The sequence below is a fragment of the Gallinula chloropus genome (genome assembly GCF_964237585.1).
Source record: "Gallinula chloropus genome assembly, chromosome: 17".
NCBI lineage: Eukaryota > Metazoa > Chordata > Aves > Gruiformes > Rallidae > Gallinula > Gallinula chloropus.
The window spans coordinates 9,786,158-9,800,248 of NC_140102.1; the positions used below are offsets into that span (position 1 = coordinate 9,786,158).

The 14,091-nt window shown below is 43.5% G+C and overlaps 1 protein-coding gene across 1 annotated transcript in view; it reads left to right on the forward strand.

Moving 5' to 3' along the window:
* Positions 1-14,091, forward strand: part of GALNT9 (polypeptide N-acetylgalactosaminyltransferase 9) — a gene marked incomplete at its 3' end in the record, with an annotated part of 149,382 nt that overhangs the window by 68,268 nt on the left and 67,023 nt on the right. Inside the window, exon 6 of the mRNA XM_084271881.1 lies at positions 9,201-9,318. Coding sequence (XP_084128007.1) covers positions 9,201-9,318 — 118 coding nt within the window. The remainder of the gene's footprint in view (positions 1-9,200; positions 9,319-14,091) is intronic.

Consider the following 14,091-nt stretch of genomic DNA (forward strand, 5'->3'; position numbering starts at 1 on the left):
ACCATGTAGTCAGAATGTCCTTTTATTTCTGTCTATAAAGGAACCTTTTACCTAACAGAAATGGAATTTTTGAAGGAAACACGGTTTCAGTAATTGCTATAGTGTTTTTGGAGAATTGTTAAAGTGGGAAAACAAGAACTGATAAGCAAGGGTCTTTCTTTCCCCTTCATTTGAAAATTCCTGTCACTTAGGCTTTTATCTCCAGTGCAGATGCTTGTCTAACAGCTCCTCTGAGCTGTCCTGTGTTGGGTGCAGAGTGCTATTGTTAAATATTAAAATAAATACTCAAAAATAACGAAGCCCAGGGATGCACTTTAGGTCGCTCTGCCCTATTTTTGAGATTTATTAGGAAAGACACAAATTGCCCGTCTTAGAGTCATCTTCTTTTTGATGTAATCAGCTTCATCCTAAGGTAAGCTAAAACTCCGTTGTATGGTCCCAGCGTAGGCTCTGTCAGAGAAACCGATGTACTTCTCTTCCAGCATAGAGCTTGACTGTCAGGTCCTGAGAAGCCCATCCAGAGAACATGCCCATCTGAAAGGCTCCAAGTGGTCTTTTGGAAGTGAAAGGACACAAACTGTTTGCATTCCGAAGGGATCATTGGGATGGGCCATCTCACAGGATCTGTCCCTCATACAGAGAATAATATTCCAGTACATATTTGAGCAAGTGTTACAAGTGGCACTTAAGTTCATTCTCATGCTCCGTGACTGCAAAACAGAGCTGTACAGAAACATTAACCTTACTTACTACAGGACAGCACAGTCCTTCATCACTAACCCTTTGCTCAGCTTGAAACCTCAATAAGCAGGAAAGTAATTACTTAGGAAATCAGTTTTCCTGGATAACATGCCCCACTCGCCTCACATTGTTTAAGAAGTGCAGGTGTTTCATATCTATTTCACTCAGCCCTGAGAAATAGTTTATTGATGAATGAAAATTAATCAGCCAGAGCTTTCATTCCTGAAATCGGGGTTTCAGTCTTTTATTCCTGAAAGGTTTTGCACACTTCATTACTCCCAGTTTATATGTGAAATCGCTGTATTAATTTTCATATGAGTTGTCCTAGTATTTGAGAATCTTCTGTTCTGGAGGCAACGATCACATATTGGATAAGACTGAACTCTGAGGGGGAATCTCAGCGGGTTCCTGAGGCATGACTTTCAGTGGTGGTAGGTCGTGCACTCCCTAAAGTGATGAAGCTGTGTCTGCAAAACACTTCTGGAAATTCAACTACAGATCTTCTTTTTAATAGAGAATAAGGAATCTCCTCCCTGTAATGCTGGGATAAGAGGGGTTTTTTCAGCACTGCAGGGCCTGATTTACCATGGACTTTCCTTAGGTTTATGTTCAAGCTCTTTCCAGAGCTACACTGACCAGTACAGAAGTACTCAAGCACTGGGTAGAGTTGAAATCTGATGCACATAAGTAACTGGCTCCTGAGAGCATGATTTTATTCTGAACCCAAGTGAAAAGCCCTTTGAAAAGCCCTTTAAACTGCCCAGAGACAGATGAGACAGGCACCATAAGGAAGAGGGCACCCAAACCTCACTGCCAAGCACCAGGAACACCAAGATGTTGTGATTGCATAAGTATCTCTCCTGCAAATTATGAACTACATGTCCTAAAATGCAGAGATGTCATCATTGAACCATGAACACTTACCTGTCTCCCTGGGAATGTGTGCTCTGAAGGCAGTGATCTAGGGGAGCGAAGCATCCACTTCACAGCCACCCTGCGCTGATTTCTGATGGGCCTCTGAAGCAGCAGCAACTGGGTGTGTTTGGCTGTGCTGTAGTGTTTTGCCTGGCTAGAGAAATACAGTGTAATTTTGTGGTTTTTAAATGATATGCCAGCATGATTATGGTAATGGAAAGAGTAGAGACGTGCAAGTGTTATTGATGAAAAAGGTCAGGGAATCTGTACTTAGAATTGAGATTTGAAAGCACCTATCGTGGGGGTTTACTACCTGTATAAAATTTAAGGCATATTTTCAAAAGAAAGGGAAAATCAGACTAGTGAGCAAACTTTCAAAACTCTCAATACATTTGGTACAGACTAGTTTTGTAACCAGCTTTCCACAGTGTCTCCTGCAACTGTGATTTCTGTTTCAGTCCAGTTTGCAAGGCACACTAACTGGTCTGCAGTGATGGTGTTTGGATCCATGGGGCTGTTCAGTGCATTCATAAGATTACAGGACTGTTCACCAGCATGAAAACTGCAAGTTTGACTAGTCCTTGCTGGCGCTGTCCCTCTTACGACATCCTTTGACACCATCTTCAGCAAAGAGTGGGTTTGTTTTCTCTCTCTGTGCGTATGTTGTAAAAGAAAAGGCTAATAACCAATAACCCCCATGACTAATTTGGTAGTTGGTGTAGCTGAATACTTCCTCCCAGATCTCCAAAGAGATTAAAGATTTTCAGTGTTATAAAACTGCATAGCAGTGAGGATCAGAGCCCTGGCATTTCTGATGTTTGCATTATATGAACGAATATCATCGATCTGCAGAATTGGGTGAGGCATTTAGAAAGTAGACTCCAATTCCTGTTTTCTCCTGGGATTACACAACAGATGTGCTTACTTCTTTTCTCTGAAGTTCTCTGTTTGAAGCCTGGTCCTGCGCTTTCTCAAACAATAACTGGTGTGATCCTACTCAGAGCCTTGCTGGGAAGGAGCAGGAAGTGTCCCTCAAGTCAGTGGGGCACCATATAGGCAGTCATGTCAAGCACACACCATCAAATGTCACATCAGCTGTTGTGGTCCAAGTAACAAAGGGGATATGGCCTTGGAGTGCAAACAAAGTTGAAGAAATAGCAAGAACAAAGTGTCAGATTTTGTAAAGATATCTGACACAAAGTCTGTCCTTTTTATGTCCGTGTTAATACTCTGAAATTCAGAGCAGTTGATGTTCCCCAAATCGCCTTTGCAGGCAATCCATTTTGTATGTTTGGCATTTGAGATGTAAGATGTCTCTAACGCGAAGATTTAAATGAGGATTGCTATCTTGACATGCTGTGTCCATCACATCATTTTCCATTTGTGTTCCTGAGAACACAGTGCCCAAAGACATCCTTATCATCCAGCCACAAACCATGTAACAAAGGATCTCATTTCTAATTCATTTGACTGTGTATTGAAACAAGCTGGGAGGGGTTCACATCCAGAACGTAGTGCTGGTCTGTGGAACAGTTAGGAAGGTGTCTGCTATCCTCATCTCTGGCTCTGGCTTGTCTTCCCCCACTTGCCATATTATGATGGACAGCTCTGCGTTTGATTTCTTGATCAGCAGCCACTAACGACAGAGCCATTAGTCAGCCTCACCCGGCCAAGCGCTGCACAGCTTCCCATTTCATCTTCCTCCAGCAGCAGTGGTGCATTTCATTGTCACATATGTTTTCACTTGCTGCTTTACTATGCCATAGCCTGGAACCAGCCAGAAAGCACACGAGTCTTGCTCGAGTATAAAACTCAGCGCTGGACATGCTCACAGGGCAGCGGTTTGTGCTCCTGCGTGGGGCTGGAAGCACATGTGCCCATCACACCTGCAAGATAGGTCCTGTGCTGGTCTGTCATGGTGATGGGGTTGCAGCCACAATGGGTATTTGCTGCTCTAGGAAAAACCCATCTGTGCACATGGGCTTAGATAGGGCTTATCTGTAAAGCCTTTCAGGGAAAGCCGTGCTGTCCCATAATAATACAACTGGTGATGTTTATTGATTGTGACCATCTTTTCAGCTGCTTCTTCCCAGGAACCCATAACAGAGCAGTTTGTTTTTATTTGTCCTATTTCTGACAGGTATCCTGCCTGTTCCAAAAAATATACTTCTATGGGACATCAGAGAGTTATTCTACACCCCTGTTGCCCTGCCAAGCATTCTGGGATGCTTTTTTCCACATGCTATAGCTCTCCAAAGGCATTAACAAACCTTCCTGTCATTAAGCCTGTCAGCTTTTTTCCCATAGCTCCTGAGCAAATCTGTCCTTGAGTTCTGTTCTCTCAGCCTACAGTGACTCTTTTCTGTGGAAGACAAGAGTTTTGAGAAAAAATAAATGCTTGTGCAGGTCCCCACTCACCTGTTGGGCATGGGGTGTTTTCCTCTTTGGAACCTGAACAAAGAAATATCCTGCCAGCAAATGTGGAAAACTCAAAGATACTGTGGGTGATGTGTCATTTGAGTCCCTTTCTCTCCCTTCTTATTCCTGCATATACATGTGTATGTTTATATATTTATCTACAGTTATTTTTGTGTTTCCATTTATGTATTTGTGTGTGTTTGTGGGTCAGTTATCCTGGAAATTGTTAAATGCTCTGAAAACTGTTTCAGACTTGACCTGATTGTGTGTTGTATTGACCTTAAGGCAGGGGAGAAATGCATAAGGGAGAGGAAGCCTTCCCATCTCACCTGCAGTCTGTCAATCCACTCCTCGTCTATTTCTCCTTGGCTTGGCCTTGACGAAGCCCCCAGTCAGCATCCTTCAGCTGTCTGTAAAGGGAGGGAGGGGACTGCACCTGGCTGGAGACCTGAGTGTCAGCACCTGTTGAATCTTTGCTGACAGAGCTCCTGTCCTGTGTGGGGTCCCCCATCCCAAACAGGCACTGCCCTCTTCCACCCAGTGCCTCTTCTCCCTTGTAGTCATCTGTGCTCTCCCTGCAGAGGCAGGGACAGAGGGAGTGCTTTCCACCATGAAGTGCTGCTCTCTGCTCCCTCCCCTTCCCCAGGGTGTTACCCAGAGTAATGTCTCTCTCGTATCTCCCTTGCTCCAGCCTTGCCATCAGGTAATTTCCACAAATTGACTGTGCTGTATCTTTCTCCAGTGCAAAATCGATACTATTCTATGGTGCATTTTAAGGTTTTATCTACAAAAGCCATTTTGTTGTGTTTCCCACATTATCCTTTGAGTGCTGCTGTTGATTATAATTAATGCTTATAACATCCTCAGTTGTGTCAAAGAATATTCCACAGATCAATTAAGTTTCCCAACACCTCAGAGGTGTTGGGGAAAAAACAGTACACCTCTAATTGCTATTTTGTGATACCTTCCTTCCAAAAACATCACTGTTTTACTAGAAAGTGCATGACTTAAGGAAAATGGTCCTTTTATACAAAGCAGGTGTGGTTTAGGTTGGTGTATTTTACTCTGAAGCTGTGAAATACTAAGGGCACGCAGCTTCTCATTTGCTGCCCCTTGGCCAGTGTGCAGTGCTCAGGATGGGATAAAACAGCTGCTCTTGCTCATATATCCATTTCTGACTTCCAAGGGAAGACTTTGCTGTGCTGTGCTAAAAGTGGTAGACCTACTGGAGTTTCTCAGGTGTAGTGGAAGTACCTAGTGACAGCAGCCATGTGAGGGTCTCACCCTTTGTGGGGGCAGGGTTTTTTTAAGAGCGTTTTCAGTATCTTAATGTATCACCATAGTCTGGTATACAATTATCTACCTATATGCTTAAAGCACTTCCAGAAGTGAATCTTAGGCTTTCAAGCTGCTTGAAGCAGTTCTGAGACTTTTACCCTGTGACCATATTATTATATGTGCTTCACAGATGGAGAAACAGAGGGAGGTGACTCACTGAAGACTGGATGAGTGACAGAGTTGGGAATAGAGTCAGGGTCCCCTGGCTCCCAGCACTGTTACCAGCTCACTGGGCTGTGCGATCACATTACTCTTAGTTTACAGTTGGGTCAGTCAAAGCACAGGGAAGTTAAGGGCCTGGGCTTCATGAGGACTGAATGCCCAAAACTCTGCCTGAACCTGATGGAAGCGTTGAACCTGTGGTATGCAGAAAATTCAGCGTTGTGCATCGTAGGCCAGTTCTTCCCTTGTGTCAGGATGTGGCCAGGGCAGAGCCACAGGCTTCTCAGTTCAGCTTCTGGGCTTGCAGCCGTGCTGCTGCACACAGGAGCACTGGCTGCAGGCACCCAAATTCAAGTAGAGAAAGGCACTGACACTGGCAGTTGTTGACTGGCTTCACTGGAAAGCTGGATGTCGTTCCTTCTGCCATTGCACTGCTATTTTTGCTCATTCCTGAAAACTACTATTTTTTCCTGAATAAGCCATGAAGCCTTGTGGAGTCTTTATTTGAATGTATCTAATGAGAAGAAATAAAACCTGGAAGAGAGGGAGTTGCAAAGACAGTCTCTGTGGCATTCGTCTGTGAGGATTATGTAGTTGCATCTAAAATGTATTTCCCACCCCCATTCAATTAACAAGTCAGTGTTTTAATGGACAGAGCCGACAGCTGCAAAAATCCATCCCCCAGAGAGAGAGACTCCAGCACCTGAGAGCAGCCTAGAGGTACCGTTCCTCATTAGGAAGGAAGGAGGGAGGGAAGGAGAAATGTCCTCATGGGAGCATCCTCCCGCTGTAAGGAGCTGCCTCCAGAGGATTTTTTGGAGGGGCTGGAAAGAGAATGAGTCTAAGCCCAAACTAGCAGCTCAGTTTTGCAGACCAGTGATGCTCTAACCTTCATCCAGTGAAGTCTATGTTTAGCTTTATATTTGTAGAAAAGAAAATTAAGAAAGTGGTTTGTGTTTCTTCTGCCCACCTCCTTCCCGTTTTTATCATGATTAACACTTAAATACCTAAACATTCCCTCAAAGACTTAGTTCATTTCAGAGCTACTGGGTTCCCTTTCCTTGGCCATGTCCCTTTATTTCAGTTTCTAGATTAAATTTATTCCTTGGTAGCCTGAAAATGTGGGTTTCAGTGATACAGGATGTGACAGTGGGATGTATGTAGGAGATGTCAGGTCCTGTGTACAGGAGAGCTCTAAGCTTTTTTAGGCAAGTCTATATTCAGGCATGGCTCTAGGAGCTAAAAGCAGGAAGATGCATTCTACCTAATAACTGGGATTTATAAATACCATTCATCTTGCAAAGATACAGTAGATGTATCCAGTCAGGAGTACCCAGTACTGTGCATGGTTTTTACAGAGCTCTGAGACCACTCCTAACTAGAGACTGGTTCAACATGAAGTCCTCACAGATAACAGCACCAAGCTGTGAAGTGCCGGAATTTCTTGCACATGCAAAAGAGGGGCTGTGGGGTGTAAGAGAGGTCCAAGCCCTGAGGGCAAGGGAGGTGACACAGCTGCAGTTTCTCTGTAGGGTTTGTGATATCTGGCCTCAGTTTCCTCCAGCCCTTTTCACTGTATGGGTGCAGGGACCTGGTTGAGCGCCCCACTTCAGTCCAAAGTCATTTGTGAAGCCGGATGTTTGCCTTTGTAAACACCATCAAATCTTGTCCCCCCAGCTCATGATCCAGGGAATGCATCTCACTCTGTAAGAGTGGAGCGTGAGAGTTAATCAAGCTACTTCAATTCTTTGTCAGAAACAGTGCCGATCAAATGTGTTTCCATCAACAGCTGCCTTTTTCAATTATGCAGAGAAAACAGGAGAGGGGTAGTGTGTACTGACTGCAGCATAGGCTCGTACTTATCTGAGAGGCTGTGATGGCTTTCAGACTGAAAAAGTGCCAGGCAGAGATGCTGAAGTGGCACCAGTAATGTGAGTGCTACAGCAGAGTCCATTACTGGTAAGTAGCAGCAGCAAATGAACCTTTTCCAGGGAACCAAATAGTTCCTGCCATAGGTTGTGTTGGGCAATGCTGGGGTATGCATTAGGCCCAGGAGCAAATAATTACTTGATCTAACTGTCTTGGCCATCTGGTTGAAGCCTTTTTAACCTCCTGCTGTAGAAATGGTGGACAGCTGATGAGAAAAAGGACCTGGTGTAGTGACAACTGTTCCAGCAGCCACCTGTTGCTACCAGTGGGATCCATGGGTAAAAAAATGTGTTCATTTTCCCAGCCAGGGCAGTTTTTCAAATGTGTGTGAGCCTCCCTCATGAACATGTTTCTCAGGTGTCACACACAAGTACCTCAGGAACAGTTTCCGTACAAGTTGAAGAAACAGGCGGGTATCTGGGATAAGAGAATCTTCCTAGTTAGTCCTTTACACAGGAGAATTCTTAAAATAGCTTTTGGACCTTTTCCATCATCTTTGTTTCTATGTGGCATTTTCAAGGTTCATATACATAAGCTCATGCCATAGACAGAGCATTCTCTATTATATTGGAAAATGGAGAATTGGTATAAACTAGAATTTCCTCCTCCTTTCACTGCTAGGGATGATGTTGCATCTGCCAGATGGTCCAAAATTGCCTGCCTTTCAATGGAAGAGGGAGCACAGCTCGTTCTTCTAGGCCAGCTCCAAAAGCATTCAGTTTATCACAGGATTTTACAGTTGCCCTGATTCAGCACTCTGGTCTGTTGGGATCCCATTGAAACAGGAGTGGGGATTTCTGTTTCCCAGGGCCTTGGCATATCCTGTAGATCGGACAGCAGGATCTTGCAGTAGATGCTACTGCACCTGAATTGCAAGTCCAGTATGGAGTTGCAGGCTCTCGTTTCTCCAACTTAAAGTTAGTCAAGTTTTAATTTTTAAGTTGTGGTCTGTACTAGCAAAACCTATCTCCTACCTTGAATTTTAGAGAGGCAGGTGGTGTGACCTGTACAGAGATGCAGAGAAAGTGTGGGCAAATGAAACTAGCAAATGTCCCTGGCTTGTTTGGCATTAAAACAATGCTTATGTTCATGTGGTCAGCCACCTCAAAATTTGTTGTGTAATGCTGCTCACTGATAGGTTTCAGCTTGCTTTTTAGAGGAGAGCATAACTGTAGTTTTGCACATAAAGAAACCGATGCCCAGAGAAGGGAAATGATTTATGTGAAATCACCCAGCTGGTCGGTGGCAGGTCCAAGGGCAGAGTCTTCTTCATCTGAAAGTTTTTCCTTTTCTAAAGACTGACCTCAGCAAAAATAGAAATGTTAATCATGGAACAGCCTCACAGAAGCTGAAATTTATCTGCTAGACCTGACTCCAGGAAGTCCCTTGTCAAACTTCACACCATGATTGATCGATGGCTTTCAACATGCACTTACTTTTAATATGTGGGTGAGGGAACTCCTCTTTTCTGACACAGCTTATGGAGTTGTGTGTATTAATCTTCAAATAAAGTGTTGTCTAGTTCTTGTGCTATTCCATATTGGGGGATGAAGTGCCATGTGATTGCACACTAACAGATACATTTAAAATACAAACTTGAAGACTAAGACATGGTTTTGGTACAGATTTGTTATGAGGTGAGTTCTGTAGTAGCTAATAAATGACTTGATGTTTTTTGCTTTAATTTCTCTGTGCAGGACACCAGCCATGATCGGATGCTCGTTTGTAGTGGACCGAGAGTATTTTGGTGAGATTGGCTTGCTTGACCCTGGTATGGAGGTCTACGGAGGAGAAAACATTGAATTAGGCATGAGGGTGAGTAACAAAGAAGAGGCTTTGTGTCACGTCCATTTGCAAAGAAAGACGGGGAGCCTCTGGCCCAGCAGAACTGCTGTCCGACTGATAGGCTGTTACACTGAAGTAATTGATATTGCAACACTGTCTGGAACTGACAGTCCCAGTATATGAACGTTACTGGCCTCACTGGCCTTGAGAGAGCTGATAACAGTCAGAAATATGGTTTATTTGTTCATGCTATCACTGTCTGAACCCAATGAGACAGACTTTACCCTTTCCCAATAGCTCTGCTTATGCAAACAACTACACTAACAGTTTTCCCATGCTCAGTGTGCCTAGATGATGTCATATGCTTGTAGTCTGGCAGATGCAGTGCTAAAAGAAAACTAAGGACACACTGGTGGAAGTTGGTTGTAATCTTCTGTGTAGCAGGCCTGGTGAATGTGGTAGTATTTAAAAACTTTAAGGGATTACAGGGTACAGGTATTTGATCCTGTTGGATAGGTCAGTGCGAAGTGTGGACAGATGATGTCAGGACAGCATCACTTCTCCCTGTGCTTCTGGACCTGTAGGTTTGATACTTGTGATTCATTGCCCTTGTTTTCAAGGTGGTACTCTCCAGCAACTCCTTCTGAAGTCCAAGGAACATGTCTTTGGTTGGCACTTGGAAATTAGGCCACTTAATGTTGCATGAACACACTTTCCTCATTATAAAGCCGACTGTTTAATTATTTTCCCCTTACTCTTTATTCCTTGCTTCACGGTAACACGTCCCTGGTGCATGTAATGTGCTCACTAAAGCATATATTCTGCTCATGGTGAAACACTGAACATCAAATTAGTCCATTCTTTATCTGACTCTTTTTATTTTTCTAAAATGGCTACAAACTCCTTCACACCAGTGGGCTGAGGACGAAGGTCATTGCAGCAAGAGTTTGTTTCCACATACGGGTGTGTATTTATTATTCCAGCATCACAAGAGGGCTAGGGTTTGTAATGGGACTGTGTGAATATACCGCTTATACTTTAAGGTTCAGAATTCACATAGGGGACAGAAAAACTGCTACCACAAATCATCCAATTTTCCTTAAGAGGGTCAGGCTATTACCAGGATTGTGTGAGCTTTCCTTTATCATTGCGCAGGGCTTTGAGCTGTTTGAAACTTTTTCCACATGGCTGCTCGCAGAATAGATTGAACGCTCTGGCAAAACTCTGGCGCAGCTGATGAATAAGCCTCCTAAGAAATCTGAAAGCTGTCGCTCTTCCTTAGACGAGAAGAGCTTGCTGAGTACGATTAGGGCTCCTGGTAAGCAGAGGCAAAGGTTTTAATAGGATTATGGAATGGCACTTGCTCGAAGAGATGAGGATTTGAAGTGAGCGAGGACAGGTTTTCAGGGGTAGGAAACCTGCTAAAGTCTGCAGAAACCTGGGATCTAGAAACCAGCTTCTCATTTGGTTGTCATTTTGTTGTTGTTGTTTGGGGTTTTTTCCCTATAATGGATAATTAACTCTACTGTTTGAGAAAGGTTTGTGAAAGTACAGGAGTATGAGTGAGTTCATGCTGAAATAAGCTGTACGTCCATAGCACGGATCTGCTACTCTATGTTTTCAGCCTGTATCTAGCACGGTAAGTAATATACAGTGTCTGCCTCCTAATTTGCAAGTCCTGTGTGTGATCCCCTCCTGCGTGTCTTTCAGAGCTGTCAGAAGCTGGCAGCGTGAAAATGCAGAGGAATCTTCCCCTTTCTCTCTAGGATATTGATAAAATCACTGTGAATTTACAAAGTTTTGCTGTTGTTCTTCTTGGTTTTAACTCCAATATCTCAAAGTTACCAAAAAATCATTCCTTTCCCAAGGCCTGGTGCCCTGACCCATGCAGGGATATTTGGCACATCCCCTACACCTACACAAAGGGATGCTGGTGCCCATGTGTGACTGCTGATGTGCAGCAATGAAAGGGAGAAAAGGGAAAGAATAAATGAATCAAGGAGTAAGGAGCCAGAAATAATGTAATAAGAAGTTATAAAATGGTGGGAAAGTGGTGGCATGCGTTTGGCTGAAAACAGCCCCTATTTAAAAGAGCTGTAACAATAATCCTTTAAACTTTTTTGCAAATTATCATCATGTTACTGCTAAAAGAAAAGGGATTAGTCTTGGAGTGTGCGAATGAGATTACATTGCATCTAATGAACCCTCATTTAAATTGTTTTAATAAAGTGAAATAGGGAAAGGCAGTGAAACTAATGAACTGATTTGGGGTGATACTGGCTTGATAACCTGGCTAATTCCCCTTAAATCCATTGTTTATTAAAAAGTCATCATCTTGGGTATACCACTGTTGGCTTTTCCCTTCTCTAAATTCCATAGATGGAAATATTTAAATAATTGCCCTAAGTGATTTTCTGTACTAAGCTGTGCATAAACTGACCGGGGCTGCCATGTCTCTTAAAAATATCTGGGGCTCTGCAGCTCTTATTTTAACTTGTATTACTTTTTTTGTGTAAACTTAATATTTATAGAGCTGTGATGTTCTTCTAATGGCGCAGCTTTGCAGTGATGCCAACGTCTGCCAAGCTGGAGAGATTCTGGTTCAGTTGAGAAAAAGCACCCGCTGCTCCTGGGCAATAAAGGGGAGATGGACATGATTGCTGGCTTGTGAGAGTAAGGAAATAGATGGACACTTATGTAATGTCATCTTGTACTATATTTTTCAAAGATGACAGTTTCACTGCAAGATGGATAAATACAGCACTGAATTCTGCTGTGGACAAATGGTGCTATTCTCTTTGTGTTCACCGACCAGCTACTGATGCTGATGGGAATGTCTGTGAGCACCTAAAAGCTGATTGTGGCCAGGAATTTACAAGTTGTGGCTGACTCCTATGTGGATGAGGGGCCCTTCGTAAGCACGGGCAGCTTGGCTTGTTAGCTGCTGTCAGGCAAGGACTGTAGCACTGCCCTGCCTCCTCACATCCATGGGGATCCAGTGAGCAGTGAGAGCCAGCTGTGGTTCAGCCATCCTTCTCCCAACGTGGAGGCACAGGTAAAGAAAAAACGTGGTACTGTAGCAAAGCTGTGGACGTGCCTGTGCTTGACAAAAGCACACTAAACTGCATGTTCACGTTGTAGTATGGAGAGATGTCCCAATAGTAAGAGAAAATCAAGCAGTGCTTGAGTGTAGAGGGAGACAGGGATCCCTTTAAATGAGGCTCCCAAATCATGACCCCATAAGAAACTGTGTGGTTTGCAGGCGCCATGGAAGTTCCCCTCCTGGTGGGAGCTACAGACACACTTAATTATTTAGAAAGGGATCATATAAACATTAAAAGCATAGTTTATGATTTGACCTAATAGAAGCAGTTTATGATGCATCTTTTTATAGGAAATCATTAATCATCGCACTAAGGATTCCCCTCTTCCTCTGGTGCTCCAGTGATAAGGTGAATGAATTGCTGTTCTTTTTATTTTGTACCCATCAACTGTAATGGGGAGTGGAAAGAGATCAAGCATTTATTTTAAAGGATGCTTGAGTACAAATTAAATTCTGCTTCCCCCATTAAGAATCCAAACAAATTAAAGAAAATTGCGACACTGACAACTGGAAGCAAAACTTTCTCTCTTTTATGGCTGGCATTTATATCTGTGTCTATATATGGCCATACTACTTCATTCTCAATAGCACTGTGACATAGCTCAAAGGAGGGAATCTGCATCAGTTGGTGAATTGTTAGATGTGCTAACTCAGAGATTTGGAAAAAAACCCAACAAACCCAAAAAAACACCCCCTCAAACTAGTGGCTTGATCAATTTGAGATAGCTTAGAAGCCGTACAGACGTACAGTTTAGGAGGTCTTGGACAAATCAGAAATGTCCCTAGATACCAGTGTGACAAATTAGCTCCGTGGTAGATGTAGTGATAGGTTGCTAAGCTCCAGTGAGATGGATGCTTAAGGTTAGCTGTGACCTTGTATCATAGAATCATAGAATGGTCTGGGTTGGAAGAGACCACAAGGATCATAGAGCTCCAACCCCCTGCCACAGGCAGAACACCAACCTCCAGGCATTGTCTAGACAAGGTTGTCCAGGGCCCCATGCAACCTGGCCTTGAATACCTCCAGGGACAGGGCATCCACCCACCACCTCTCTGGGCAGCCTGTTCCAGCACCCATCGAGCTGTTGCATCACAAATTACTTTGGCCAGTTTTGGCAGCTGGCAGTGACACGACCCAGGGAATGCAGAGCTCATCAGGACTGAAAAGGATTGCTGAAACTGGGTTAAAAGCTCAGACCATTCGCTGTCTCTGCTCTTGTGATTACATTGCTAATGGTGGCCAAGCTGCCTAGCTGAGATGAAGCATGGGTTATGTCTGTAGAGGTGCAGTCCCACCGCTGGACTTTGCATAAATACTGCTTGTGTGATGCAGATGCACTGAAATCTCTGTACAAGGAAATAAAACTCATTATATAACGGACTTCCCTACACAAACACATCACTGCACTTTCCAAACTGATGCTATCTGGCCCTGCTTTACCTTCTTTAAAAACAGATGAACCACATTTTCTCTGAAGAGAAATGCTAATGGTAGATTGTTGAGTAGTGAATTCTTGACCTGATTTTATTACCTTCAGCTAAGGAGATTTAGATTCCTTTGAGCAGGCAGTGTTTTAAACGCAGATTCTGGGCTGGTATGCTGTAATAAAAATGCCACAAGGTTTATGTATGGCAAACTTTAATTCTGAATTCTGGACAATGCTTTTTAATCTGTATGATTCATGAGGCCAGGCCCCTAG